The 27,493-nt window shown below is 39.2% G+C and overlaps 2 protein-coding genes across 10 annotated transcripts in view; one reads left to right on the top strand and one right to left on the bottom strand.

Annotated features, from left to right (window-relative positions):
• KRIT1 (KRIT1 ankyrin repeat containing) overlaps positions 1 to 19,971 on the bottom strand; it is a 35,286-nt gene extending 15,315 nt beyond the window's left edge. The window contains exons 1-9 of one of the 6 annotated variants that reach the window (XM_066354377.1): positions 19,577 to 19,716; positions 19,279 to 19,497; positions 13,130 to 13,254; positions 9,798 to 9,957; positions 5,850 to 5,942; positions 4,662 to 4,791; positions 2,796 to 3,039; positions 2,481 to 2,596; positions 2,165 to 2,308 (exon numbers count right to left, since the gene is read on the bottom strand). In XM_066354377.1, the coding sequence (XP_066210474.1) occupies positions 2,165 to 2,308; positions 2,481 to 2,596; positions 2,796 to 3,039; positions 4,662 to 4,791; positions 5,850 to 5,942; positions 9,798 to 9,957; positions 13,130 to 13,231 (989 nt within the window). In that variant the 5' untranslated portion in view covers positions 13,232 to 13,254; positions 19,279 to 19,497; positions 19,577 to 19,716. Of the gene's footprint in view, positions 1 to 2,164; positions 2,309 to 2,480; positions 2,597 to 2,795; positions 3,040 to 4,661; positions 4,792 to 5,849; positions 5,943 to 9,797; positions 9,958 to 13,129; positions 13,256 to 19,278 lie in introns of those variants that run through there. The other 5 variants (XM_066354378.1, XM_066354376.1, XM_066354375.1 and 2 more) reach the window with 5 other exon arrangements.
• Positions 19,972 to 20,176: 205 nt separating this feature from the next.
• Positions 20,177 to 27,493, top strand: part of ANKIB1 (ankyrin repeat and IBR domain containing 1) — a 182,406-nt gene continuing 175,089 nt past the window's right edge. For 2 of the 4 annotated variants that reach the window (XM_066354370.1, XM_066354372.1), the window contains exon 1: positions 20,177 to 20,316. The gene's annotated coding sequence lies outside the window, so the exon portion shown is untranslated. Of the gene's footprint in view, positions 20,317 to 20,477; positions 20,663 to 27,493 lie in introns of all 4 variants that reach the window. The other 2 variants (XM_066354371.1, XM_066354373.1) reach the window with 2 other exon arrangements.

The following is a 27,493-nucleotide window of genomic DNA, read 5'->3' on the forward strand; positions in this document are numbered from 1 at the left end:
CACAGACATGACCCCATGGTCACTGGCTTGAGCCCAAGGTTGCTGGCTTGAGCAAGGGGTCACTGGTCTGGCTAAGGTGGAGCCCCACCGTCAAGGCACATAAAAGAAAGCAATCAATGAATAACTAAGGTGCCACAATGAAGAACTGATGCTTATCATCTCTCTCCCTTCCTGTCTCTCTGTCCGTCCCTAGCTGTCCCTCTCTTTCGCTCTCTCACTAAAAAAAAAAGTAATAGCCAACATTTATTGAGTACTTATTATATGCCAGGTACTCTCAAAGCATTTTCATTTTCATTTTCTTCTTTAATCTTAAGAAAGGCACTATGACTAAACCCATCATACAGATAAAGAAACAGATCCTTGGAGACATTAAGTAACTGGCTAAAGGTCATACTTTTAGGAACTAAGACTTGGGACTAAAACCTAGGGACAATCCAAAGTACATTAAATACTACACCATACTCTTGTTTTTATGTAATAGAAGTTATTTTCTTCTCTTATACTAGAGAATAACTCCCCTGACTTTACTGCCTCTATCTTTCCCAATTCTACAGTGTACTTTCTTGAACTATATTCTCTGCCTCTTTTTTGTTTAGTTCCAGGTAAAGTATATGGGCTTTTTGAAATTGTGTTGCTGCTGGCAGTATTTACTAGTAATATGAAAAAACAATTATAAATTTAAAGAAGATTTGGTTGACTCTTTCCAAATCTGATATAACAATTTTCGGTAATAAGTGCCCTGGCTGGTTGCACATTGGATTAGAGCAGTGGTAGTCAACCTGGTCCCTACCACCCACTAGTGGGCATTCCAGCTTTCATGGTGGGCGGTAGCGGAGCAACCAAAGTATAAATAAGATAGATTTAACTATAGTAAGTTGTTTTCTGAAGATTTATTCTGCCAAACTTAGCAAAAATCTGACATAAAGTACTTGGTAATTATTATTATATGCCTTAACTTGCTATAACTCTGCTTTATAAATTTTATAAAGTAAAGTTACTTCCCTACTTTATAAATCACCATTACTGTGGAACCAGTGGGCAGTTAGAAAATTTTACTACTGGCCTGACCTGTGGTGGCGCAGTGGGATAAAGCGTCGACCTGGAACACTGAGGTCGCCAGTTCCAAACCTTGGGCTTGCCTGGTCAAGGCACATATGGGAGTTGATGCTTCCTGCTCCTCCCCCTTCTCTCTCTGTCTCTCTCTCTCACTCCTCTCTCTCTAAAAAAATCAATAAATAAAATATTTGAAAAAGAAAAAAAGAAAATTTTACTACTAACAGAGATACAAAAGTGGGCGGTGGGTATAAAAGGATTGACTCCCCCTGGATTAGAGTGTTGTCCCAGAGCACTGAGGTTGCAGGCTCACATCCAGGGTTGCCGGCTCAATCCTGAGGTCACAGTTTGAGCACCCCTGAGGGCTTGACCCTTGGGGCTCTAGCTGGACACTCGGTTGCCAGTTTGAGTCCTAGTCAGGGCACATATGAGAAGCAGTCAATAGCATAACTAAGTGGAACAAGGAGTTGTTCCTTCTTTCTATCAAAAAAAAAAAAAAAAGAATTCTGTAATGGGCAAGCAAGAACACATGCATAGACTAAAGAAGCATATTGTTCAGGAAGCAGCACATTTTTAAGGGAGAAAAGATGTATATATAGAGCAACTATATTTAGCTTCTTGATCACAAAATTGGAATCAGTGAAAATGAAGGCTCTGATCCTAATGAATGCTTTTAGGGGTTTCCTGAAACTGCAGCTTTCCAAAGAACTAAAAGGATACTTTTCTTACATGATGCAAGGTCAAATCATAAACAGTTAACACAGATAAGTTTTATAGAAAGTATAAACAAACAATTCTAATACAAAACAATAAAAATTGCAAGAATAAATAAGGAACCTTGTGCTGTGCAGTGACACTTGTTCATCATTAGCTATCCTTCTGTATGACCTGGGAATGCCTGAGAACACTAACAATACATTTCCCATGGGGCAGACCTGGCAATTCTGAATAAAGGCACACAAACAGTAATCAAAGATCTAAACAGAAAGCTCACAGGCTAATACGGTAGGAAAAAAATGGCTGGAATGAGAATAGTTTTGAAAAGGAGCACTAACATTTATAAGTAAGGATTCATTCTTTCTAAAAGGAAAATAATAAATAATCTATTTACCAGCATGCATAATGAATGGGTGCCCAGTGGTCATTATCTAACTGGTTGACTGAAAATCTTTCATTGAGAAGACGGGTTAATAATTCTGAATCTCCTTCACAGGCACTTCGATGGAGAGGAAAATCATCTACCCACGGTCGTTCCCTGTTTGTAAAAACAAATAGAAACTATATATCACTGAGCAGCTACAAATTAAATCACTTATGCAATGACTATATTAACTGCATGTATCATTTTAAACACTATTATAACAGCAGATTATAGTTTAAGAATTTAAGTTTTAAAAAAGCAATGTGGAATAAAATCAAAACAGTACTTGTCTTCTGTGACACTGCTCATGCTTCTCTGCCATTTTTCCTGTTTTGGAATTTGGATTTTTGAGTAGTCTGGAGCTCCAAGACCAAAGTATGGATTTATTACCACTTTATCAACCTAGAAAGAAAAATAAAAAAACCCTTAAGAGCTTTAGATACTTGACTTTGATATATATATATATATATATATATATATAGCTAAGTATGGATGTCATCTTAATGTTTACAATTAGTAGATACATTTATCTCGGGAAAAAAAAGCACATTGGATATGAAAGGTCTTTTGAAATCAGAGCCAAAATACATTCAATTCTTACCCGGTTTGTATACTGAAGATCTGATCCAAACAAAGGGTTGTAAATACAGGTATCTGCTTTTTCTAGGGCTAACATTTTACTCTTTATTTCTAGTGCACTATAGCCCATATGTAGTGAGTTTTCAGTCTGACCTGAATCAGTAGCATATGCAGGATTTATGACATTAGTTTTTATCCGCTCAAGAGGAGATGGTCGGAATAAAGCTGGAATAAAGTGAGATTGTGCATGACGTTCATCTAACCACCTGGCAAAATAGAAGAGATAGTAGAAGCATTTGCTCAAAAGTGAAGGTAAAAGCAGAACACCATCCAATTCTGATATACTTTCTAATATTCAGATCTTTGTAATTTTAATTAATGTTGATTAAGTATTTCATTTACGATTAATTAAAGTTTTGTTAATGGACATAGCAAACTACTTTCAAAAATGCATATATCCTTATAATAATAAAAATCCCTTTCAAAACCACAAAACACTTTTAAGACGTAAACCACTGAGATACAGATACTTTAGCCCTGTTGTTACAGAAAGACAAAGGTATAATAGGTTAAACGTTCACTGATGAGACTAACTCAATACTAAATCTAGTTTTATAACAAAGGTATCTTAACAAGGCAGTCCTTGTCATTTTTTGAAGGTAAAACATGTTGCAAGCAAACAAGAACAATCCTGTTTCTGGAGTTTTCAGTTTTATAGTATATTTCAAAAACTGACAATTTCTTGCAAATCAAAACCACAATGAGATATCACCTCATAACTGTTAGAATGACTATTATTAAGAAGATAAGAAAAAAGTGTTGAGGATGTGGGAAAAAGGAAACCCTCAGGCACTGTATTTAGAAATGTAAATTGGTGCAGCCACTATGTAAAACCATATGGAGGTTCCTTAAAAAAATTAAGAATAGAATTACCATATGATCTGGCAATTCCTCTTCTGGGGATTTACCCCAAAAATATGAAAACGCTTATTTGTAAAGATATATGTACCCACTATGTTCACTGCAGCTTTATTTACAATAGTCATGACATGAAAACAATCTAAGTGTCCACTGACAGATGACTAGATACACACACACACACACACACACTAGAATACTACTCAGCCATAAATAAAGAAGAAACATTGCCATTTGCAACATGACGGATCTTGAAGGAATTATGCTACGTTAAATCAGACAAGACAAAAACCATATGACTTCCATCATATGTGGATTATAAAACAAAAAGCAACAAATCAACTCTAACAAACCAACTCATACAGATTGTAGGATGGTAGTAACCAGAGGGCGGGAGTGGGGTGTAAGGGATAGGGCATTGCTTAAAGGGAGTCAAAAATATGATATGGGGCCTGACCTGTGGTGGTGCAGTGGGTAAAGCATCGACCTGGAAATGCTGAGGTCGCCGGTTCAAAACCCTGGGCTTGCCTGGTCAAGGCACATATGGGAGTTGATGCTTCCTTCTCCTCCCCCCCTTCTCTTTCTGTCTCTCTCCCCTCTCTCTCTCTCTCTCTCTCTCCTTTCTAAAATGAATAAATAAATAAATAAATAAATAAATAAATAAAAGTTAAAAAAAAAGATTAGAAAATTAAAAAAATATATATATGATATGGGAAGGAAACTAGAGTTTGGGTTGTGAGCACATAATAGAGTATACAGATAACACATTCTAACGCTGTACACCTGAAATGTATATGTTATTAATGGATGTTACCTTGAGAAATTTAATTTTTAAAAATTCACCATTTAATAATACATATATTAGTAATTTCATTATTTCCTTCCCAAAGTGTTGATATCTATCAGAGCTAATTTGTACTATCAACATGTATTTGATTTATTAAAAAGTATTTTTAATGGTGGTTCTTACTTATCCAAGGCTATTAACATCCTTGCTGTAAGAGTAGCAAAGTGAGTGCTGGATTCACTACAGACTCTCATAATATCCTGTAAGCAGTAAAAAATCGGGCATCCTGGAATATATGTGTATTTAGTATTATCTGGAAAAGAAAAATAAAGAATTATGCCACCATGTAAAAGGTTTAAAACTACATATTTTTTATTTAAAAGAATATAGTATGTTTAATAAAATTGTTAAGTATAACATAAACATTTTAGATTTGGAATTAGAAGACCTGGATTCAAGTGATGGCCAGCTCTGTTAACTTAGCCACTTGGGTGAATGTAGTATTTAGAATCTTGGGAGAACTAAAGGAATTATCTCCTCTTTCTCCTTCTCAACAATGTTATAAAAACTCTAATAAAATTTCCAACACCATTTAAAATACTGACCTTTTTCACTTACATATGGCTGGGAGAAAAGTACATCTGGAATGCTAGATCTGGCTAATAAAATACGTGTAAGTTCTATGTAGCAGCAAGCTAATGGGATGTCCACAGTGGGTCACTAATACAGAATTAGTATTATTGCTACCTTACATGAGGCTAGTACTCTACAGGTTCCAAAGTGATTTTCACATCTAATACCTCACTGAATTCATCCAACAAATGGATCAGATACATATGCTACAAATAAACAGCTGAGGCTTAAAGAGGTGATCTGCACAGGGCCACAACATAGTGGGCTGTGAGGTCTGCACTGAAACTCGGTATTTTTTCTATTATTTTAGATGTCAAAGGCTCAAATCCATTTTTCATATTAAATTTAAGTTCTTTAAATATTGCCACTGCTGTTGGGCAGAGTGTTTTAGAACTATTAATGACACTGTCTTGTTCCAAATACAAGATAGGTGCTGATCATAATCCCTTAATTTTCCAAAATACTTAAAGATCTATTTCTATTTTAGCTATAGCATATGTTCTGAAAAATCCCTTGGTATAAATCTGACAACTTTTAGTTTCAATTATGGCTTTCCTCCTCACATCTTTATTCTATATTTAAAAACAGAAGCAAAAACATTCAGAAGCTTGAATATTACAATTAACATGTATTTTACAACAATATTATAGTAGTAACTATAATTCCTAAATTCCTCAATAGATTTTAATATAGCATCTGAGGCACAAAAAGATTCATAAGATAAAACTTGAACTTTACCTTTGACAACTGATGGAACAATAAATAATGCTGCTTCTCTGCCCATCTTCTCTCCATCTAGAGGAAATTTCTTAAGTAGTACCACTCGTTTTCCTAATCATTTTTAAAAGTCAGTAAAGATAAAAATAATGGGCTTTAAAATTTTTATATATATATTTACTTTGAGAATTAGAATTTAAAAAAAAAAGCAGTAAGAGAAATTAAAATATAAAAACAGCCAGTTTTATTATATGCCCTAATAAAAACTGGTAATTCTGATAATATCCATTTTGTGGACAGTAGTCACGGTCCTGGTCTTGTCTCTGTAGAAGAGAAGCTAGCTTCTAATGCATAGGAAGAAAAGCTGTCTTGCTAAGGACTAACAGAGCAGCTGAACAGCAAGGCACGGTGCAGGCATATACTTCCTCACTTAGAGGGGATGTAGACGGTACAAATTTTACTACAGTCTAAGCTGGCTAAGCAGGGTGGTACATATAAACTGCAAAATCTTCAAGTTTAGCCCCTCTTTACTTAATCTTCAACCTCTGCCTTCAATTTCAGATTTTTATTAAAATCTGATTGGCCTACAAATTATTGTTTTCAATTGAAACCATTATTCTTAGTCGGTTTTTCCTGATTGGCCGCAATGAGGACACAAATAATAACCTACAGGCTTTGTACTCTAAAACCTCGTATCTTCTAGATATCTTTGCCGTAATTTTTTTTAATTATTTTTATTTATTCATTTTTTAGAGAAGAGAGAGAGAGAGAGAGAGAGAGAAGGGGGAGGAGCAGGAAGCATCAACTCCCATATGTGCCTTGACCAGGCAAGCCCAGGGTTTTGAACCGGCGACCTCAGCATTCCAGGTCGATGCTTTATCCACTGCGCCACCACAGGTCAGGCCCTTTGCCGTAATTTTTATCAACCCTTCCAATCTCCCCATGCCAAAAAATAGAACCCCTGGCCTGACCCTGTATGGATGCCTTCTGTGACTAGGTAGATAATCTAAGAATTCAAGCAGCTTCCTTTACTCACAAAAGACTGCAGTCAGTATTTGTGATTATTATGGCTCATTATTAATGTATCACCCAAACAATTATTTCACAAAATGGATTCTTGTACAAAATATAAATTTTAGATACAGACTAACATTCTAATAAACTTCAGAGGCAATATTTCATTTGCCAAGCTGGAGGCCTTGTCCTACTTAATCTTTCCTGCCTTGCTGCTTCCCCAAAACCAGTTCTGCTCCATTGTTTGCCTGTTTTGCAAATAATAGCTGTAACTATGAGATCTGTTGTGCAGAAAAAAATAAAAGCTGACTACAAGTTGGGAAATGAAAGTTCTAGCCTTAACCCCCACCCCACTAATTAGAATACTATTTAAGCAGGTGACAACCTATGTCTACATTTTATAGATATGAAAATGATCATTTTCATTTTCACAGGACCAATTTAACAATTTCATGAATAAATAAGTATGGTAGTGTTTTGTAAATTAGAAATAGTATTGCATAAAAGGAAAGGCATAACTACTGCTATTATAAAATCACTGTGATTTTTATATGATGTTTAAAAAAGGGAGCATATTAACCTATATATAAAACTATTTCCTACATTTAGAAAAACTCAATTGACTATGATAGTCAGGATATGGTATGGGTCATTAATATAACTATTTAGTTAAGTAAAACCTTTGTATTTTAATTTCTTTTAAGAGCTACCTGAAAAAAAAAATACTAGCATGTTTTACCAAGTCTACAGGCCTAATTGTGCTGGACACGTTGCAGGGTACTTGTCTACTCATAACTTCTTTTCGAGAAATTACCCAGGCCTCTGGGCCAGGGGACATTTTTGTTAACACTGACACCACGTCCATCACTTCTTTTGGTTGAATGGACTGACTGGTAGGTTTGGCTAATTTATAGCAAATTATGACTTGTCTATCTCAATTTAAATATGTGATTTGGGTAACTGGACCTTTGTTTCAGGAATTTGATCTCAGGATAGATCCTAATAACTATAACAATTAGCAACAATGAAACAAATCTAAACGAAAATACCAGAGAAGTCCAAGACCGTGGTAAAAAAGACTGACAAGTCTGTGGCATTCAGAGATAGCCTTTGGCATGCCTTCATCACCCACAAGGATAATCCCCTTTACAGCTAAAACCAAGCTCTAGATCATTTTATTAAAGAGTCAATCTGATAGTCAGAGAAAGGAAATGCTCTTTGTGGGACTCAGAATATATATCAAAGATCTGTAAACTTATGCACATACTTTAATCTTGTGTTACGATGCTCAGAAGGAAGGGAGAACAAATATCCAAAATAACTCATCAATCAAACTACAGGATTCAGTTTTATCTCTGCAACAAAAACAGTCTCTGTACTGAAACAGATGAGTTAGGCAACTACTCTCTATAAATACGAATATAAAGAAAAAACACTGAGGGAGCTTTAAAGAGATGCTTTACCTCACTAACAACTGTTTCAACTGCTGTTTGACTGAAATTAGCTTTAACTTTTTAATTGTAATGTCTGAACCTTAGACACAGTTTATAATTTCTGTAACTGCTAACTGCTATCTGCTTCTTGTGAGGTAACGGCTTGAAAAAAATTGATCATTAATTTTTAATAACTTTTATAGGCTATATATTATCTAACATTTTAAATGGGGCCTCAATCTTTCATGGTTAATACATCTGTAATTCTGTTTAGCTCTTTAAAAAGGGTTTTCTTCTTGTGACAGATTGGGAAGGAAACCTCTTGGTAACTTATAGGACGCTCTCTGATCCATGAATCTTAACTTTTACTTAGTTATGAAGAGAGCTTTACAGTTTTCTCTGTCCTGGAGTAGAAAAATAAAAATAGCACTTCAAAGAGACATAGGAAACTACACTTCAGCAAAAGTCGTTTGTATGTTCTTAAGTTTCATGCCACCCAAGTTTTCCCGTCTCTACTGAACAAATCATCAACAGTGACTTACTTAAATTTTTCAATTAAAAAAAATAAAAGCCCTGGCCGGTTGGCTCAGCGGTAGAGCGTCGGCCTAGCGTGCGGAGGACCCGGGTTCGATTCCCGGCCAGGGCACACAGGAGAAGCGCCCATTTGCTTCTCCACCCCTCCACAGCGCTTTCCTCTCTGTCTCTCTCTTCCCCTCCCGCAACCAAGGCTCCATTGGAGCAAAGATGGCCCGGGCGCTGGGGATGGCTCTGTGGCCTCTGCCTCAGGCGCTAGAGTGGCTCTGGTCGCAACATGGCGACGCCCAGGATGGGCAGAGCATCGCCCCCTGGTGGGCAGAGCGTCGCCCCCGGTGGGCGTGCTGGGTGGATCCCGGTCGGGCGCATGCGGGAGTCTGTCTGACTGTCTCTCCCTGTTTCCAGCTTCAGAAAAAAATAAATAAATAAAAGTCAGATTACTTTTTCTTTTTTCAGGTTACTTCATCTGCGGGTTTGGCTTGTACCTTAAAATTTTTTTGAGTATTTTTCAAGTTCTTTAATTGGAAAGGAACTTTTTTTTGGTATTTTTCTGAAGTGAGAAGCAGGGAGGCAGAGAGACAGATTCCCGCATGCGCCCGACCAGATCCACCCGGCATGCCCACTAGGGAGTGATGCTCTGCCCATCTGGGGTGTTGTTCCGTTGCAACTGGAGCCATTCTAGCACCTGAGGCGGAGGGCATAGAGCCATCTCAGCGCCTGTAGCCAACTTTGCTTCAATGGAGCCTTGGATGCAGGAGGGGAAGAAAGAGATAAAAGGAGAGGGAGAAGGGTAGAGAGGCAGATGGGTGCTTCTCCTGTGTGCCCTGGCCGGGAATCAAACCAGGGACTTTTACACGCCTGGCTGACACTCTACCACTGAGCCAACAGGCCAGGGCTAAAATTATTTCAATATATTTCATAAAAGATTTTCTCCACAAGCATTTAAAGCAACTCTGTTTAAAAAAAAAAGAAAAAAAGAGTTTCCTACCTCTGATACCCTGGTTTGCAGGAGAAATTGGTTTCGTGGTTTCTACTACATAATCCAATATGCCTTGTGTTACTTCACTGTTGCCTTGAAGTTTTGTTGCCAACAAAACTTTCTTTCTCTTTTTTTTCTGTCCTTCAATGGGAACTTCATGCAATAAAATCTTAGATAAGAAAAATAATATTAAAAGAAAGTTAAATCAAATTTTTCTGCCCTAGAATATAATAAGCCAGCAGGTTTTTTTTTTAATTTTTTGACAGAGACAGAGAGAAAGTCAGAGAAAGGGACAGATAGGGAAGATAGACAGGAGGGAGAGAGATGAGAATCATCAATTCTTCGATGTGGCATCTTAGTTGTTCATTGATTGCTTTCTCCTATGTGCCTTGAAGGGGCGGGGAGCAACAGCAGAGCAAGTGACTCCTTGCTCAAGCTAGCGACCTTGGGCTCAAGCCAGCGACCTTGGGCTCAAGCCAGTGAGCCCATGCTCAAGGCGGCACCTTGGTGTTTCGAACCTGGGTCCTCTGCATCCCAGTCCAATGCTCTATTCACTGTGCCACCACCTGGTCAGGCACCAGCAGACTTTCTTAACCCTCGCCACATATTGGAACAATCTGGGAGGTTTTTAAAACAACATTACTGCTCAGCTTCACCTCAGACCTATTAAATTAGTGTTTAGGATGGGATCCTGGTGCTGGACCTCTTCAAGTTCCCCAAATGTTCAAACAGTGCAGCCAGGACTGAGAACCAGAGCAGCAGCCTCCTGGGAACCTCTGCAATAGTCTTTAATATCATTCATATAACTAAACCTAAAAAGGTAATTTAAGCAAAATGCTACAGAAATTAGCTGGAGTTAAGTTAAATTACAAATATTTTATGATGTTTGGAATCTGTTGCATAGAAAAAATGACAATTTTATTTTGTTTTCCTTCCCACTCCAATTACATTTACTAATATATGTAATATGTATAATTGAAGACTATAGAAAAGTAACAATATGTATAATTGAAGACTATAGAAAAGTAACAATCTCCTAAAACTTAAAGGTAAAAGGATATTTTTTAGCAAACTATTAAAAGTAGTTCTTTGAAAAAATAACCAAAAACAATGTAAATTTTACTTTTAAATAAGCTGACTTTTGCCATTTTTAAAAATTTTTGAAAGCCATTCCATAAGTTGTATTAAAAATTAAATCTATAAATTAAAAGGAAAACCCAAACAAGTACCTTTTAACATCTAATAATTTACATATATCAGTGAATAAAAAATGGTCAAAAGGGCCTGTCCAGGTAGCATGGATAGAGTGTCAGCCTGTGATGCAGAAGATCCAGGTTTGAAACCCCAAGGTCGCCAGCTTGAGCATGGGGTCACTGGCTTTAGTGTGGGATCATAAGCATGACCCCATGGTTGCTAGCTTGAGCCCAAAGGTAGCTGGCTTGAGCAAGGAGTCACTGGGTCAGCTGGAGAGCCCCCCCACCCCACCCCGTCAAGGCACACATGAGAAAACAATCAATGAACAACTGAGGTGCCACAACAAAGAATTGATATTTTTCACCTCTCTCCCTTCCTGCCCGACTGTCTGTATCTGTTTCCTTTTCTGAAAAAAATAAATAAAGAAAATGAAGTGGTACCTTGACACATGAGTTTAATTCATTTCATAGCAGAGATCGTGACTCAATTTGCTTGTGCGTGAAATCAAATTTCCCCATGTAAATTAATGGGAATGCAATTAATCCATTCCAGCCCCCAAAAACCACACAAATTTTTTGTTTTATATGCTTTTAAGGAAGAAAATGTACTTTATAAATAACAAATACATATATATATATGTATATATATACACACACACATAATAAGAGAGAATGTACAGAAATAAACTGGTTTACAAAGAGTATCTTCAAGGTCAGGGAAGATGCTGGTGGAGGGGGAGGAGACTGGCAGAGGAGGTTTTCATAATCTCTACACACTTAACTCTACATTTAATTTAAAAAAGTAACTTCATTTCTATTTTTTTACTTTGCTTAATCATCATTATTTGGCTTCCTTCTCCTTTGCTCTTTTCAAAACATTTTGGTGTGAAAACCCCTCCTCCAGCAATATTAGCATAACAATGTTCCCAAGCAGGAAGGTAATTAGCAATTTCACAGACAGCTGCTTAGTGCCATTTTTAAAAATAAAAGTGAGCAAACCCAGAAAATACAAATTTTACAAACTCATTTGCCCAATAATCATCATTTTCTTCACTGAATTTTGGCTTTTTTGCCATACTTTCCTCACTTTGACTTAGAGGCCATTTCAACAAAAATCTTTCCATGGAAGTTTGTTTCTTCTTCCCTTTCAGAATGTTCGGCAGGCCATCTATTAGAGCAGGGGTCCCCAAACTTTTTACACAGGGGGCCAGTTCACTGTCCCTCAGACCATTGGAGGGCCAGACTATAAAAAAAACTACGAACAAATCCCTGTGCACAATGCACATATTTTAAAGTAAAAAAACAAAACGGGAACAAATACAATATTTAAAATAAAGAACAAGTAAATTTAAATCAACAAACTGACCCGTATTTCAATGGGAACTATGCTCCTCTCACTGACCACCAATGAAAGAGGTGCCCCTTCCAGAAGTGCGGGGGGGGGGGGGGACACGGATAAATGGCCTCAGGGGGCCGCAGTTTGGGGACCCCTGTATTAGAGGGTGGCAGAAGCTCGTGATTCAAATATCCGCTCCTGACTTAAAGCAAAAAATCTCATAAGTGGCTACTTATCTCTCAAATTGCTCATGATTTAAAGTGCTCGTGTGTCAAGGTACCACTGTGGTCAAAAGGTATACAGCAGAAAAAGAGATCTAGGATTGTCAATTCTAGCTTATCAAGATCTAGGTTGCCAACAAGAATTTACAGGATGCCTGGCCAGGCGGTGGCGCAGTGGATAGAGCGACGGACTGGGATGCGGAGGACCCAGGTTCGAGACCCTGAGGTCACCAGCTTGAGCACAGCTCATCTGGTTTGAGCAAAAGCCCACCAGCTTGGGCCCAAGGTCGCTGGCTCAAGCACGGGGTCATTCAGTCTGCTGAAGGCCCGCAGTCAAGGCACATATGAGAAAGCAATCAATGAACAACTAAGGTGTCGCAACGCGCAACGAAAAACTGATGATTTGATGCTTCTCATCTCTCAGTTCCTGTCTGTCTGTCCCTGTTTATCCCTCTCTCTGACTCTCTCTCTGTCTCTGTTAAAAAAAAAAAAAAGAATTTACAGGATATGGTAAGACTATACATAAATAAAAATAATAATGCAGAATGACATTCAGTGGTAGCATATTAAATGTTAGTAAATTGTTCTTACTTCATATGACTTAGCTTTGTATTCCCGGGAATTTAGACTGGCAGTATTCTTTGGACGAATAACGGCAACATATGCATCTTCTATGTTTTCTGGATTTCCCATTGCTTTATCAAAGACAGAAATACCTTAAAAGATTAAAGGACACATAATCACTTTATACACAACTAAATAAGATGTTGATTTTTCTTAGAACATATATGCTTAGGTAGGCAGAGATGATTGAGTATATCTTACCATTTAACTATTCAATACCTAGTTTATAATTTAAGATTTCCTTGTAGCCCTTTTTCCTTTTCTGTTAAAAGTAACACAGAAACTTAATAGGAATACCGCTTTTTAGAAGCTTTAACTGCATAAGTCTGTCTTTTGTATAAAATAGTGACACAATTATAAAATTGTCTTATAAATACTAAACAAATATTGTCTTGAAATAGTGATTCATAATATTAAACAATTATTTTCTACAAATTACACAAGTAAATACTTTGTTAATAGTTTGAAAGCTGGAACTAGGTTGCTGCTATTAACATTTTCTTCAGAATCTGTAGAAAGAACTTTGATATGGATATTTGTATGACTTTATAATTTCTTTTGGAGGTGCTTATCACAGTAAAAAACAATTGGTCAGTCGATAAAAGCTTTCTGACAGAGACAAAGACGTAAGCATATTTTCCACTTTCATTATCAAGTCCCTAGATAATACAAATTTTTTCCTTCAAATACATATGTATACATATAGCTGCGCACTTTTCTCTCCGGACTAATTTTAAATCTCTATTGTTAATTCCAAAGAGTAAATGAATTTCAAGCACTCTCTTGGTTGTTCAATAGTTCTATTTCATTAAATGCTATTATTGTTTTTCATGGCTAGATCAAAATGTATCTCTTTGTATTGTACTGAATATATTTTATTTATCTTTTTTGTTTTTTAAGCTTTCCCTCATTGACATGCCAGCAAATTTCTAAAAGAGCATCAAATTAAAAAAAAAAAAGAGCACCAAATTAGAAGTTTTCTGGTCGTGCTGAGACAAACCTTCTTCAATTTTTTTAAAGTACATTAGGCATTACAATGATCTGTTCATATTTATGAGTTCTTTATTGCTTCAACTCTCATAGAAAAAAAAGCCATCTTTTTTTTTTTTTTAAGATTTTATTTATTTTAGAGAGGAGAGAGAGGGAGAGGGCGGGGAAGGAGCAGGAATCATCAACTCCCTTAACTGTCTTGACCAGACAAGCCCAAGGTTTTGAACTGGCAACCTCAGTGTTCCAGGTTGAGGCTTTATCCACAGAACCACCATAGGTTATGCCTTCATTTTCAAGATAGGTTTCTGAATGTCATTTGAGAGGAGATAGAGGAATTTAGATTCTGTATTCTCTTTTTTTTTTTAACAGAGACAAATAATGAGTCAGAGAGGGATAGACAGGGACAGACAGACAGGAACGGAGAGAGATGAGAAGCATCAATCATTAGTTTTTCATTGCATTGCAACACCTTAGTTGTTCATTGATTGCTTTCTCGTATGTGCCTTAACCGCGGGCCTTCAGTAGACTGAGTAACCCCTTGCTGGAGCCAGCGACCTTGGGTTCACGCTGGTGGGCTTTTTGCTCAAACCAGATGAGCCCGCGCTCAAGCTGGTGACTCGGGGTCTCGAACCTGGGTCTTCTGCATCCCAGTCCGACGCTCTATCCACTGCGCCACCGCCTGGTCAGGCAGATTCTGTATTCTCAACTGAAATTAAGACAGTCACTTTGGAACCTTTAATTCATCTCCCTATATTAACAACAAAAAAGTCTTATAATTGGAAAATTTCTTTCAAAAAATTCTTTTACAATTCAGTAGCTTTTTTCATTTTATGTAAACATTAGTCTAAGATTAAAACAACCATTAAAATTATTGCACAAAAATTTAAGATTTAAATAATCTTAATTTTTATTTTATATTATAAAAATGTTCACTTATTTAGATTCAATGAAACTACATATATTTCACCAGAAAAACTACAGTAAAACATTAGGATTGCAATATTCATTTTGAAGATGTATCATTGATTCTCACTGTGTATCTCACAGAATTTTTTTAGTTTTCCGTAAGATCACTCTTAAAACCTACCTCATGCAACAGAGCTTCCTATACTACGTGAAAAAGATAAGTCCCTTTTCTTCTCAGAATTTTATTAAGCAATTACTTTTCACTTTGATTAATGATTTCATAATCTCACAAATTGCAAAATGTATGGATGCCTCTTTGAAGACTACAAGCCCCCAAAATAAAATCACTATATTGTAAATACATTATATAACATATAAAGCACAATTACTGAAACCTTTTTGTTTTTCTTCCTATTAAGCATATAAAAGAGAACACAAGTAAATTCTTAGTTATCTAAACACAATTTAAAGCAAATCAACTCCTGAGCTGATCAACTCATATTTAAAAAAACAAACAAAAAACCCAGCCCTGGCTGGGTGGCTCAGTAGATAAAGCATGACCAGCTCACCAGAGGTTGCAGGTTGTGTGCGCGCCCCCTCGGGGCACATACAAGAAGCAATCCAGAACACAGGTAAATGGAACTAGGTGAAACAATGAGTTGATGCTTCTTTCTTTCTCTCCCCCTTCCTCTCTCTCTCTCAAAAATCAATGGAAAATATTTTTAAAATAAAATGTTAAGAATCTATAAGCAAATTGCTTTATCAATGCTCATCATTTCTCTAAAAGATAAATAGATATAAAAAACATAAACATATGGGTTACAGTATTTTGTTTTTAATATACCACCAAGAGACTCTAAAAATTAGTTTTCAAGAAATATTCATACTTCCAGTGATATGAAAAAAGAAACAAAGGTTTAACTTAGGAAAAGAATAAAAGCTACTAATATATGAAGGCAAAACTGCTAAGGCAGAAAATACATGCAAAGAGACTGGAAGAGCAACTCTTAGCTAAAAATAATAAAGGTATAACTAAAGTTTGCAATATACTTAAACTGCATTTTAATTTAAAAAAAAAAATTTTTTTTAATTCATTTTAGAGAGGAGAAGGAGGGAGAGAGAGAAAGAGAGAGAGAGAGAAGGGGGGGAGGAGCTGGAAGCATCAACTCCCATATGTGCCTTGACCAGGCAAGCCCAGGATTTCGAACCGGCGACCTCAGCATTTCCAGGTCGACGCTTTATCCACTGCGCCACCACAGGTCAGGCTTAAACTGCATTTTAAATAAGGATTCAAGTTACTCACTATAGGAAATATGGCATTTTTTAATATGGTTCATTCTATTCTGGAAAATGCTTAGGCATAAATGATGACTTGCTGCTAAAGTTACAAAGCTTTACAAATATGTAAAGTGGTTCTCAGTTGGTGAACCACTCACCAATGCCCTCCCATCAACATCCACTATGGGGAGAGCAGCATGCCTCCTAGCTCAAAGAGCTGTCATCCAAAAAGTGCCTAACTGGGATCATTTGAAAATACATAGAAGCATTTCTGGCTGTCATTATGACTGGGGTAGGAATGCCATTTATTCCCCATGGGGCACTTGTTAATATCTCTTTGGTATGCTAGACAGTCCTGTTTAACAAAATGCCAATGCCTTTAATAAGAAAATATCTGCTATATAGAGTACAGATGTACAAACCTAAAAAAACTTTTACAATGGAAGAGAAGATTCAGTATAATATCAGGATCATAAAGTTGTATTAGAAGTTCAAGTGGTGGTGGCACGGTGGATAGAGCATCGACCTGGGATGCTGAGGTCCCAGGTTTCAAACCCTGAGGTCACCAGCGTGGGTTCACTGGCTGTTTAGAACCCCAGGGCCCCCCTCAAGGCACATATGAGAACCAATCAAAGACCAACTAAAGTGCTGTGACTACAATTTGATGCTTGTCATATCTTTTTCCCTTTCTGTCTCTAAAAAAAAAAAAGTTGACGTCAACAGGATTGATTAACTGGTTTGCAAAGTACATGCTAATAGAAATTACCAACAATCAAAAATATCTTTATAGCCTGACCAGGCGGTGGCGCAGTGGATAGAGCGTCGGACTGGGATGCAGAAGACCAAGGTTCGAGAGCCCGAGGTCGCCAGCTTCAGTGAGGGCTTATCTGGTTTGAGGAAAAGCCCACCAGCTTGAACCCAAGGTCGCTGGCTCCAGCAAGGGGTTACTCGGTCTGCTGAAGGCCCGCGGTCAAGGCACATATGAGAAAGCAATCAATGAACAACTAAGGTGTTGCAATGCACAATGAAAAACTAATGATTGATGCTTCTCATCTCTCTCCGTTCCTGTCTGTCTGTCCCTGTCTATCCCTCTCTCTGACTCACTCTCTGTCTCTGTAAAAAATAAAAAAAATTTTAAAAAAATCTTTATAAATAATTATAATAATAAAAATAAAGTGTTATCTTAGGGCTTTGTACGATGTTCCTGAGACAAAAAAAAAAAAAAAATACCCATCCTCCACCCTTGAGCAATGTTTCTCAACCTTTTAAAACCCATGTCATCTTTAAATAACCAAAACAACCCAAAAAAACCTACTGACCACTGCTGAAAACTCAATAACATGCTTTTTATTTTTATCCTCACCAGCCAAAATTACTTTCAAGTCTTTAAGTTTTTATTGCTTTCACTTTCTATATATAACATTTAATAGGCTTTAAAATATAAATAATACTGATGATGCTTATGTGCTAGACGCTGTGCTAAGTGTTTTCAATAAATTAATTCATTTATTCTCCCTCAAACCTAATGATGTAGGATATATTGTTATCCCTGTTTTACAGAAGAAAATGTGGGTAGAAAGGCTAAGTTCCTTGTCCCTTCCAGACCTTTTATTCTCCTGAAACAAATCTACTATTTTTAAAGCAGGGGTCCCCAAACTATGGCCCTGCAGGCCGCATGCGGCCCCCTGAAGCCATTTATCCGCCCCCCTCCCACTTCTGGAAGGGGCACCTCTTTCATTGGTGGTCAGTGAGAGGAGCATAGTTCCCATTGAAATACTGGTCAGTTTGTTGATTTAAATTTACTTGTTCTTTATTTTAAATATTGTATTTGTTCCCATTTTGTTTTTTTACTTTAAAATAAGATGTGTGCAGTGTGCATAGGGATTTGTTCATAGTTTTTTTTATAGTCCAGCCCTCCAACAGTCTGAGGGACAGTGAACTGGTCCCCTGTGTAAAAAGTTTGGGGACCCCTGTTTTAAAGCATTATAATAAAGAGAAGAGATGGAAACTAAGTATCAGTAAGAATTCCCTCCCCTACAGGGATTTTTTACCATAAAAACCTCATTCTTTTGCTACTTAAAATGGTTAGGGCAATAAAAAGAGAGGAAGTAATAATAAAGCAGAATAGAAAATACCTATTAGTGCTGCTTCCACCTCAGCTGGCTTTCAACCAATTCTACCAGTCGTCACTAATCAGTAACAAGCATCACCAATAAATTTTAAACTATGTTAATGACATTCTACTCTGCAATTTAAGATATTCAATAATCTTCAAATAGCTTTTGAAGGCAATTAAACTATATTTGGCTAAGAAAAAAGGGACTAAATAATTGGAATCGGGAACCAAGTGAATTCCTACAGTAAACACCAAGTACATCTACTGAGGTTATTTGGAGAAGCACGATTTCATCCCTAGAATATATATTAGGTGTTACTGTAGTTCTATAACCCAATTCCAAAAGGGAACCAACTAATGCATTAACATAGGATGAATTATTTTATATTGCTATGAAAATATTTTTGAGTTTTTGACAATTCTCCCAAAAAAGCTGAGGACAGCAAAGCACTTAAAAGACGAGAAGAAGGGAGAAACTGTGAAGACAGACAAGCTCTCCAAGAGTGAGATGGGAAAGGAAGTGAGATCCTGCGTCGGGTCGGCTAGATCAAAGACTTCTGGTGAAGCTAAGAGCAACATAGAGAAAAAGGAAAGGAAGAAAGCCAATAGCCTGAATAGATGGAGAGAGGTGCGCTGGAATGACGCGCTGTGAATCATTTTCCCTGAAATGACAAAAATAAACCCTGTGCCCTGGAGGCTGCTCCTCCCCCACGCCTCTTACGTCCACTCCCGGGGACGGACGTGCACGCCTCTTGGCTCCAAGAGCTGCTACCCAAAAAGTGGCTCTGGCTTCTTCGTAACTACTTGTAAGAAATAAACTCCTTGCCTGGAGAAACTAGATGCGGAGACAGTCCAGCCTCCCACTTCGGTTTTCTCGCTGGAATCTGGATCTTGCTGCTCCTCGTCTCACCCGCGTGGGCGGCCGAGCACCTCCCAGGCCGCTACATTCAAGTCACTGAGTGGGACAGTCACCTGGGGGCTGGGGACCGTCACCGCCTTCTCACTCCTCCTACCCTTCTTTTTCCCAGCGGCCGGGCCCAACTTCCTGTGACAAGAAAACCCTCGGTCACCACCCGAAGGGGCCGGACGTGTTCTGTCGCGTTCCCTACCCCGCGCCTTGAGACCTGGGGTATCTGGACTCGCAGAACCTCTTGCCCACGGGCGGGTTATTGTCCTTCCGAGTCTTCGCACCTCAGCTTCACATCCCCCTCCTCCTCTCCCGAAACTACAGGATTCCAGATCTGTAACGGCCTTAGCTTTCCATCCCGCCGCTACCGGGGAGAGAAAACCGCTTCCGGGTTCACACCCCTGGCAGCCTCGCGGTTGGCGGCGGAAGAGCTTCCGGGTCGGCGCCGAGCTGCTGCCGTTCCTGCCGCTTCTCGCTGGGGCTGCGCGCTGTCTGGGGCTGCAGGCTGCTGGCTCCGGGACTGGGGCGCCGGGGGCGGGCGCGCCTGCGGCTGAGCGGGAGGCGGGCGACGGGGACTGTGCGCGCGCTCGCGCGCGAGGCTGGAGCATGAGCGGGACTTGCCCGTGAGGCGGCGGCGAGAGCCACCGCCCCCTCCTCCCCTCCCCCGAGGGAAACGGCGCGGCGGCCGGAGAGGGATGGGGGGCGCCCGCCGACTCTGAGCTTCGCCGCGGGCGCCGCCGGCACGCAGTGCTCCCGCGGCTCTGCCGTGCGCACTCGCGTCCCCGCAGCCTCCGCCCCGCGGGCGCAGCCGGGCCGGCGAGGAGGGGGCGCCCGCCCGGGTGGGTGGGGCGGGGAGGGTGCCCGAGGTCACCCACGGCGCGGGAGAGGCAGGGGCACGCCGAGAACCGCAGAGCTGCGGGGTCCAGCCGACCGTTACCCTCAGCCCGGGAAGTAACCGTAAGTCTCAGCTTCGCGGAACGGGTCTGTTTGAGGCTGTCTCAACCCATTTGGGGCTCCGAATTCAGCACTGCTTAGTTCACGCCCTCCTGGTCTCCTGCAAATATGCCTCCCTGCTCTTACGGAGGATTGTCCATCTGTCTGTCCCCATTCCTTTACAGGCAGTGTCCTCTATCTGCCCCGTGGGCTTTTCTCCCAGAGAATTTGCAAGCCTCCGGATCTCCGTGGCGCGTCCCATCTTCCTCATTCTGGATGCATCTCCTTGTCACTGTCCTCAAAGGATCTGTGCCTCCCATTTTTCTTCCTGGACCCCAGACCTTACAGCGTCCCCCGCCCATCCTTTGAGGTGTGAAAAGCCAGGGGATCTCGAGGCTGTAGTCTGGAGCGGACCGATGAAAGGGCTGTGATGGGTGGGGATAGGTGCGGTTGTCTCTTGTGAACCTTTAATTTTGCAGCTTCTGACACCAAAACAAAAGAATGGGCCTCTCCCCTGGACCTTCATTCCTCTCCTTTCCTAACTGTGCAGAAGCTGTTGTCTGTACGTTTCTTGCGTGAGTCGCAGGAAACTGAAAGTATATCTGTAATTAAGCATATCCAGAGGAGGTTTTGAGAATGAGTCTCGCAAGCTGTTCACACGGAATGGCATATTAAACAATCTCTATTTAAATGAAGACCCGTTCCATTAGAGCTTCAGTAGTAGATCTGAGAAATGTTAGTGAAAACAAAAGTTTGATGTTTCAAATGTTTTTTGGTTTTACATTTAGTTCTTAATTTACAAAGTGTGTGTGTGAGGTGAAAATCTTTGTCTTGGAAGATTTTGTTTTGTTTAGTGCTTAAAAAAATCCTATGCAGTGATGTTTAAAGATTGTATCAGATTATATCTGTTATTATTTTAAATCTTCAATTCCAGAGAGAGACTTTTTTTTAACTCATTTGAATCAACTACCTACAGATTAAATTGCTTAGTGCTGTGACCTTCATTCTTTTTAATTTAAAAAAAAATTAACTATTTCCACGTTTTGGACTAGGTGTATTTTTCTCATTAAAATTTGGTTTGCTTTTTAAATTGCCACTGCAGAAATTAGATTTTAAAATAATTTTAATGATGTCATTGATTGGCCAATAGCTCTTATGTGCCTTTATTCATTTGATATTTTTCAAGGCACTATAGGAACCAAATGGTAATTTAAGAATAATTTTACTTTATTTATTTTGTTTAATTTTATTCAGAAAATTAACAGGGTGACATTGATTAATAAGAGTACATAGGTTTCAGGTAAACATTTCTATAGCATTTGAACTGTTGATTATATTGTATACACATCACCCAAAGTCAGATCCTTTTCCGTCACCTTATATTGTCCCTAGAATAATTTTACTTAAAATATTGCAAGTTCTTGAATAAAGAGGGACAAGTATACAATGACAGAAAAGGATTTGACTTTGGGTGATGGGCACACAATGCAATTAACAATTTACATCTGTTTGTGGAAACCTACCATGTTTCCCCATGTGTAAGACAATCTCATGTATAAGATACACCTTGATTTCGGGGCCCAAAATTTGAAAAAAAATGTATTACATAAAGTTATTGAATTCAAGTTTTATTCATCATAAAATTCATACAACTCCTCATCACTGTCAAAACTTCCATCCATTAGCTTGTCCTCATCTGTGTCTGATAACAAATCACTCTTCAACAATGAGTGCAAAAACAAGTGCGAAAAAGCAGGAAATGCAAGTTTAAAAATCTATAACCACTGTATAAGACACACCCAGTTTTTAGACCCCAAATTTTTCAGGGGAAGAATGTGCCTTATACATGGGGAAATACTGTATGTTGATCAGTGTCACTCTATTTAATTTTTTAAAAAATGCAAGTTATTCTATAAACTGTTCTGTAATACTATTAGCTTTGTTTTGTTTTTTGGAAAACATTGTCACTTTGTTAAAGGTAGATGTGTTTAATGGTTTTTTTGTTTGTTTACTTTCAAAACCTCCAAGAAGTTGACTTGAAGCTGTTATTTGATTTTTAACTTCATACTTTTCACAGATTTCAGTTTGAAGTAGGCTCAGGTGTAGCTCCGGTTATCTCTGGAAATGCCCTTTACTGACTAGTTTCAGAAACCAAGCACTGCCTGACCTGTGGTGGCGCAGTGGATAAAGCGTCGACCTGGAAATGCTGAGGTCGCCGGTTCGAAACCCTGGGCTTGCCTGGTCAAGGCACATATGGGAGTTGATGCTTCCAGCTCCTCCCCCTTCTCTTTCTCTGTTTCTCTCTCTCCCTCTCTCTCTCCTCTCTAAAAAGAAACCAAGCACTGTATGGAGGTGAGTGTATTACTAAGCGTGCTTTTGTAAAATTGATCAGTTTCCAGATAAGAAGGGTACAGTGCTGTAGTGATGTGATGGGCGATAAGTTGGAAAGGTTTTTAAAAATCTCCACTGATCCCTGTTATTCTTGGAGGTAGCATATGGAAGATAGGACTGTATTTTCATATTATACTTTTTCTCTTGCCCACTGCACTGAGATTTTTGAGTCTTCAACAGAAAGCATTTCCAAAACTAAGCAGACTATGCCTAAGTGTGGGCTCTAACAGGTGACTGCTGAGATGGGGAGAGTTTTAGGTTCTCTTCTGTACTTCTAGAGCACTGACACTTTATTTTTTAAAATTCATTTTAGAGAGGAGAGAGAGTGAGAGAGAAAGGGGGGAGGAGCAGGAAGCATCAACTCCCATACGTGCCTTGACCAGACAAGTGCAGGGTTTTGAACCGGCGACCTCATGTTCCAGGTCAGTGCTTTATCCACTGCACCACCGCAGGTCAGGTCTTGCCCACGTTGGAGAGAGTTGATTTTCTTTCCTCTTCCTTCTCTGCGGTGTGCACTTGAATTTGTCAAAGTGAAATACATGTGTTTTCAACTTACTTGTTGGTAAAAGTTTAAGCTAATTTTCATGTGTAAATAGATGGGAGAACTATGAATTAAATTTATCTTATTCCCTTTGAGTGGAAGTTAGAAAAGCTTCCTCAGTGCTTTGGGTACTTTTTCACCTTTGAGAATGAAAACATTTTTTAGATAAAATTTTTAAATGATTTTCTATTAGACTTTATTTGTGACACATTTACCAAAAACAGATTTGAGAGTAGCTCAGTCATTATTAAAAAGAGCAGTCTGAGATGAGGTTTTTTTCCTCTCCTTCCTGAGATGAATTTTTATGCCTAGTTCTAAAAATGCTTAGGTATTTTATTTCTCGAAGTGACTTGCTAATGGCATAATTTTTGGATTCAGTTTATTTTTCAGACAACCTCAGACTACCTCTTTCTTTTTTTCTTTTCCAGATAACTTATGTTCATACTCACTTCGTTTTACTGAACTGCTATTGAATACCTACTATGTTTGTCAGACACTGTGTTAGATTCTGGGACTAAGAGGATAAATAAGTTAAGGTTGCTTTCCTCATTGAATTTGCCAAGTCTAGATAATCAACACTGATACTATCCATCTGTCTTAACAGATTTCTTTACTAGGTTATTTAAGTCACTTGACTGTATTTCAGGGTTGTTTCACATCTTTTCTATAAGAACAAACACAATAAATGCTATTTATTGAGTGCTTAATTCTTGTTAGCCAACATGCTAAGTGCTTCTTATATATTTATTGTACATTATCTCATTTAATTTTTAGGACAGTCCTAAGAAGTATTTATCTCCATTTAAAATCCATACGATTCTGGTTTAACATGCTAGAAAGGATTTGACTTTATGATTTCTCCTTAAGGGGAAGAACTATAATCTAGTTATAACCATTTTAAATTCCCTAATAATGCTTTAAATTGAAGAATTCTAATTTCATAAGGTATTAGTACCTTTTTCCTTCTTATTTTAAACGAGAGAGACAGACAGGGATAGACAGGAAGAGAGAGAGATGAGAAACATCAACTTGTTGCGGCCTTTTATTCATTTTAGAGAGGAGAGAGAGTAAGAGAGAGAGAAAGAGAGAAAGGGGGAAGGAGCAGGAAGCATTAACTCCCATATGTGCCTTGACCAGACAAGTGCAGGGTTTTGAACCAGCGACCTCAGCATTCCAGGTCAACGATTTATCCACTGTGCCACCACAGGTCAGGCCTGTTGAGGCACTTTAGTTGCTCATTGATTGCTTCCTCACATGTGCCTTGACCCGGGAGCTGCAGCTGAGCCAGTGACCCCTTGCTCAAGCCAGGGACCATGGGCTCATGTCTGTGATCTCAGGCTCGAGGTGGCAACCCTGTGCTCAAGCCAGATGACCCTGCGCTCAAGCCAGTGACCACCGGGTTTCGAACCTGGGTCTTTGGTGTCCCAGGTTGAGGCTGTAGCCACTGCACCACTGCCTGCTCAAGCAGTACCTATTGTTTTCTAAAACAGATGAACTGTTATCAAAGGTAATTTTCAGTTGTTTGAACCTTTGAAAAGACAATTCTGTAGTTTATCATTGTTAACTGTAACAGCCCTTCAGGCATGTATAACTTTTTTTTTTTTTTTTTTTAAGATTTTTTTTTTAATTTTAATTTTATTTTATTTATTCATTTTAGAGAGGAGAGAGAGGGAGAGAGAAAGACAGAGAGAGAGGAGAGAGAGACAGGGGGGAGGAGCTGGAAGCATCAACTCCCATATGTGCTTTGACCAGGCAAGCCCAGGGTTTCAAACTGGCGACCTCAGCATTTCTAGGTCGACGCTTTATCCACTGCGCCACCACAGGTCAGGCGTATAACTTTTTTTTGTTAGTTCAGCAATGGGACCCAGGGCCTATAACGTATTAATAAAAAATGTGTGTATTCTCCTGGGAGGACAAAGTGTTGAAGTATATGAAGTTATTCACCTTTAAATTTTTTGTTTGTTTGTTTTTTGTATTTTTCTGAAGTTGGAAACGGGGAGGCAGTCAGACAGACTCCCGCATGTGCCCGACCGGGATCCACCTGGCACGCCCACCAGGGGGCGATGCACTGCCATCTGGGGCATCACTGTGTTGCAACCAGAGCCATTCTAGCACCTGAGGCAGAGGCCACAGAGCTATTCTCAGTGCCTGGGTCAACTTTGCTCCAATGGAGCTCGGCTGCGGGAGGGGAAGAGAGAGACAGAGAGGAAGGAGAGAGGGAGGGATGGAGAAGCAGATGGGCGCTTCTCCTGTGTGCTCTGTCCGCAATCGAACCCGGGACTCCTGCACATCAGGCCGACACTGTACCACTGAGCGAACCGGCCAGGGCTTTTTTCTTTTTTTTTTTTTTTTTTAAACCTTTAAATTTTTTTGAGTTCAGCCCTGGCTGGTTGGCTCACTGGTACAGTGTCGGCCTGGCGTGCAGGAGTCCCAGGTTCGATTGCGGTCAGGGCACACAGGAGACGCGCCCATCTGCTCCACCCCTCCCCCTATCCTTCCTCTCTGTCTCTCTCTTCCCCTCCCGCAGCCGAGGCTCCATTGGAGCAAAGATGGCCCGGGCCCTGAGGATGGCTCCGTGGCCTCTGCCTCAGGCGCTAGAATGGCTCTGGTTGCAATAGAGCGATGCCCCAGATGGGCAGAGCATCGCCCCCTGATGGGCATGCCAGTTGGATCCCGGTTGGGGCGTATGCGGTAGTCTGTCTGACTGCCTCCCCGTTTCCAACTTCAGAAAAATACAAAAAAACCCAAAAAACCATGTATACATTTTTTTGAGTTCAGTTTTGACAACACTAAATGCCTTGGACAGTTTTGGTTTCTGTAATGAAAATGTATTTCTTCTGATTTAAAGATTATCTTACCCTTCTACTAATAGAATATGTACTTTATCAGCAATTCGATATGGTTTAATCGAATCATTTTCAGAGCCTCTCACATTTTTTAAAAAACATGGTCTTCAATTTTCAATCCTTTTTATCGAAAGCCTCATTTATATTCTAAAAATTTTATTTTATTATTTATTTTTTTGGCCAAAAACTGTCAACAGTTTGCCATTCTTTAGACTAAGACCTTTTGCTACTGGTTATATGCTCTTCTGATTTTAGGGCAGAAAATAATTATTCCTCCTCTATAATTTACTAAGAAAGGTAATTCTTGATATTTTTCTATGCTCAGTCTGATATATATTTTAACTTGACATAGACAGTTTCTCCCTTTCATTGTAGCAGATTCTTTGATAATCAGGTCTCTGTGTTTTCTGATTGGAACAAAGTTGGGTGTAGAATTCCTGTTCAAGGACAGAACAATAATTAAAGTATAAATGTGTTAAGTGTTGGGACCACAAAGATGAATAAGTCAAGATTCCTTTTCTCATTGAACTGTAAAATGCCTATTTAAAATTCAGGAAGAAAAAGAAGGTTCTTTTGAAAATATTGAGATGTTCTTCTCCAAATAGGCATAAAACCATTACTCTCCTTGTTAATGTATCTCCTCAGGATTTTAAGGATGGTATGTATTATAAATAAATATATGAAGCCAGGGTTTTCATTCTGTGTCCTGGCATCAGATAATAAATGATTATCATTTGCTCTAGCAGTAGATGTTCTATATTACATATTTATTTCTAATTTAAAAATTATTTCGAAGTAATGTCAAACTTACAGAAAAGGTGCCAGAACAGTACAAAGTACTCCCTCACTCAGATTCCACCACTGTTAATTTTTAACTGCATTTCTTCTGTCACTTGCCTTCTCTCTCTTTCTGTCTGCATACATAGATCACATATGTGTGTGTCAATACATACCTGTTCTCATAGTTTTGGGATTTTTAAAGATTTTATTAATTGATTTTAGAGAGAAGGAGAGGAAAGGAGCAGGAAGCTTAAACTCATAGTAGTTGCTTCTTATATGTGCCTTGACTGAGCAAGCCCAGGGCTTCGAACTGGCGACTTCAGCATTCCAGGTCATTCCTTTATTTTTTTTATTTTTATTTTTTTTGTATTTTTCTGAAGCTGGAAACGGGGAGAGACAGTCAGACAGACTCCCACATGCGCCTGACCGGGATCCATCCGGCACGCCCACCAGGGGCGATGCTCTGCCCACCAGGGGGCGATGCTCTGCCCCTCCGGAGTGTCGCTCTGTTGCGACCAGAGCCACTCTAGCGCCTGAGGCAGAGGCCACAGAGCCATCCCCAGCGCCCGGGCCATCTTTGCTCCAATGGAGCCTCTGCTGCGGGAGGGGAAGAGAGAGACAGAGAGGAAGGAGAGGGGGAGGG

The sequence above is a fragment of the Saccopteryx leptura genome, chromosome 12 (assembly GCF_036850995.1).
Source record: "Saccopteryx leptura isolate mSacLep1 chromosome 12, mSacLep1_pri_phased_curated, whole genome shotgun sequence".
Taxonomy (NCBI): domain Eukaryota; kingdom Metazoa; phylum Chordata; class Mammalia; order Chiroptera; family Emballonuridae; genus Saccopteryx; species Saccopteryx leptura.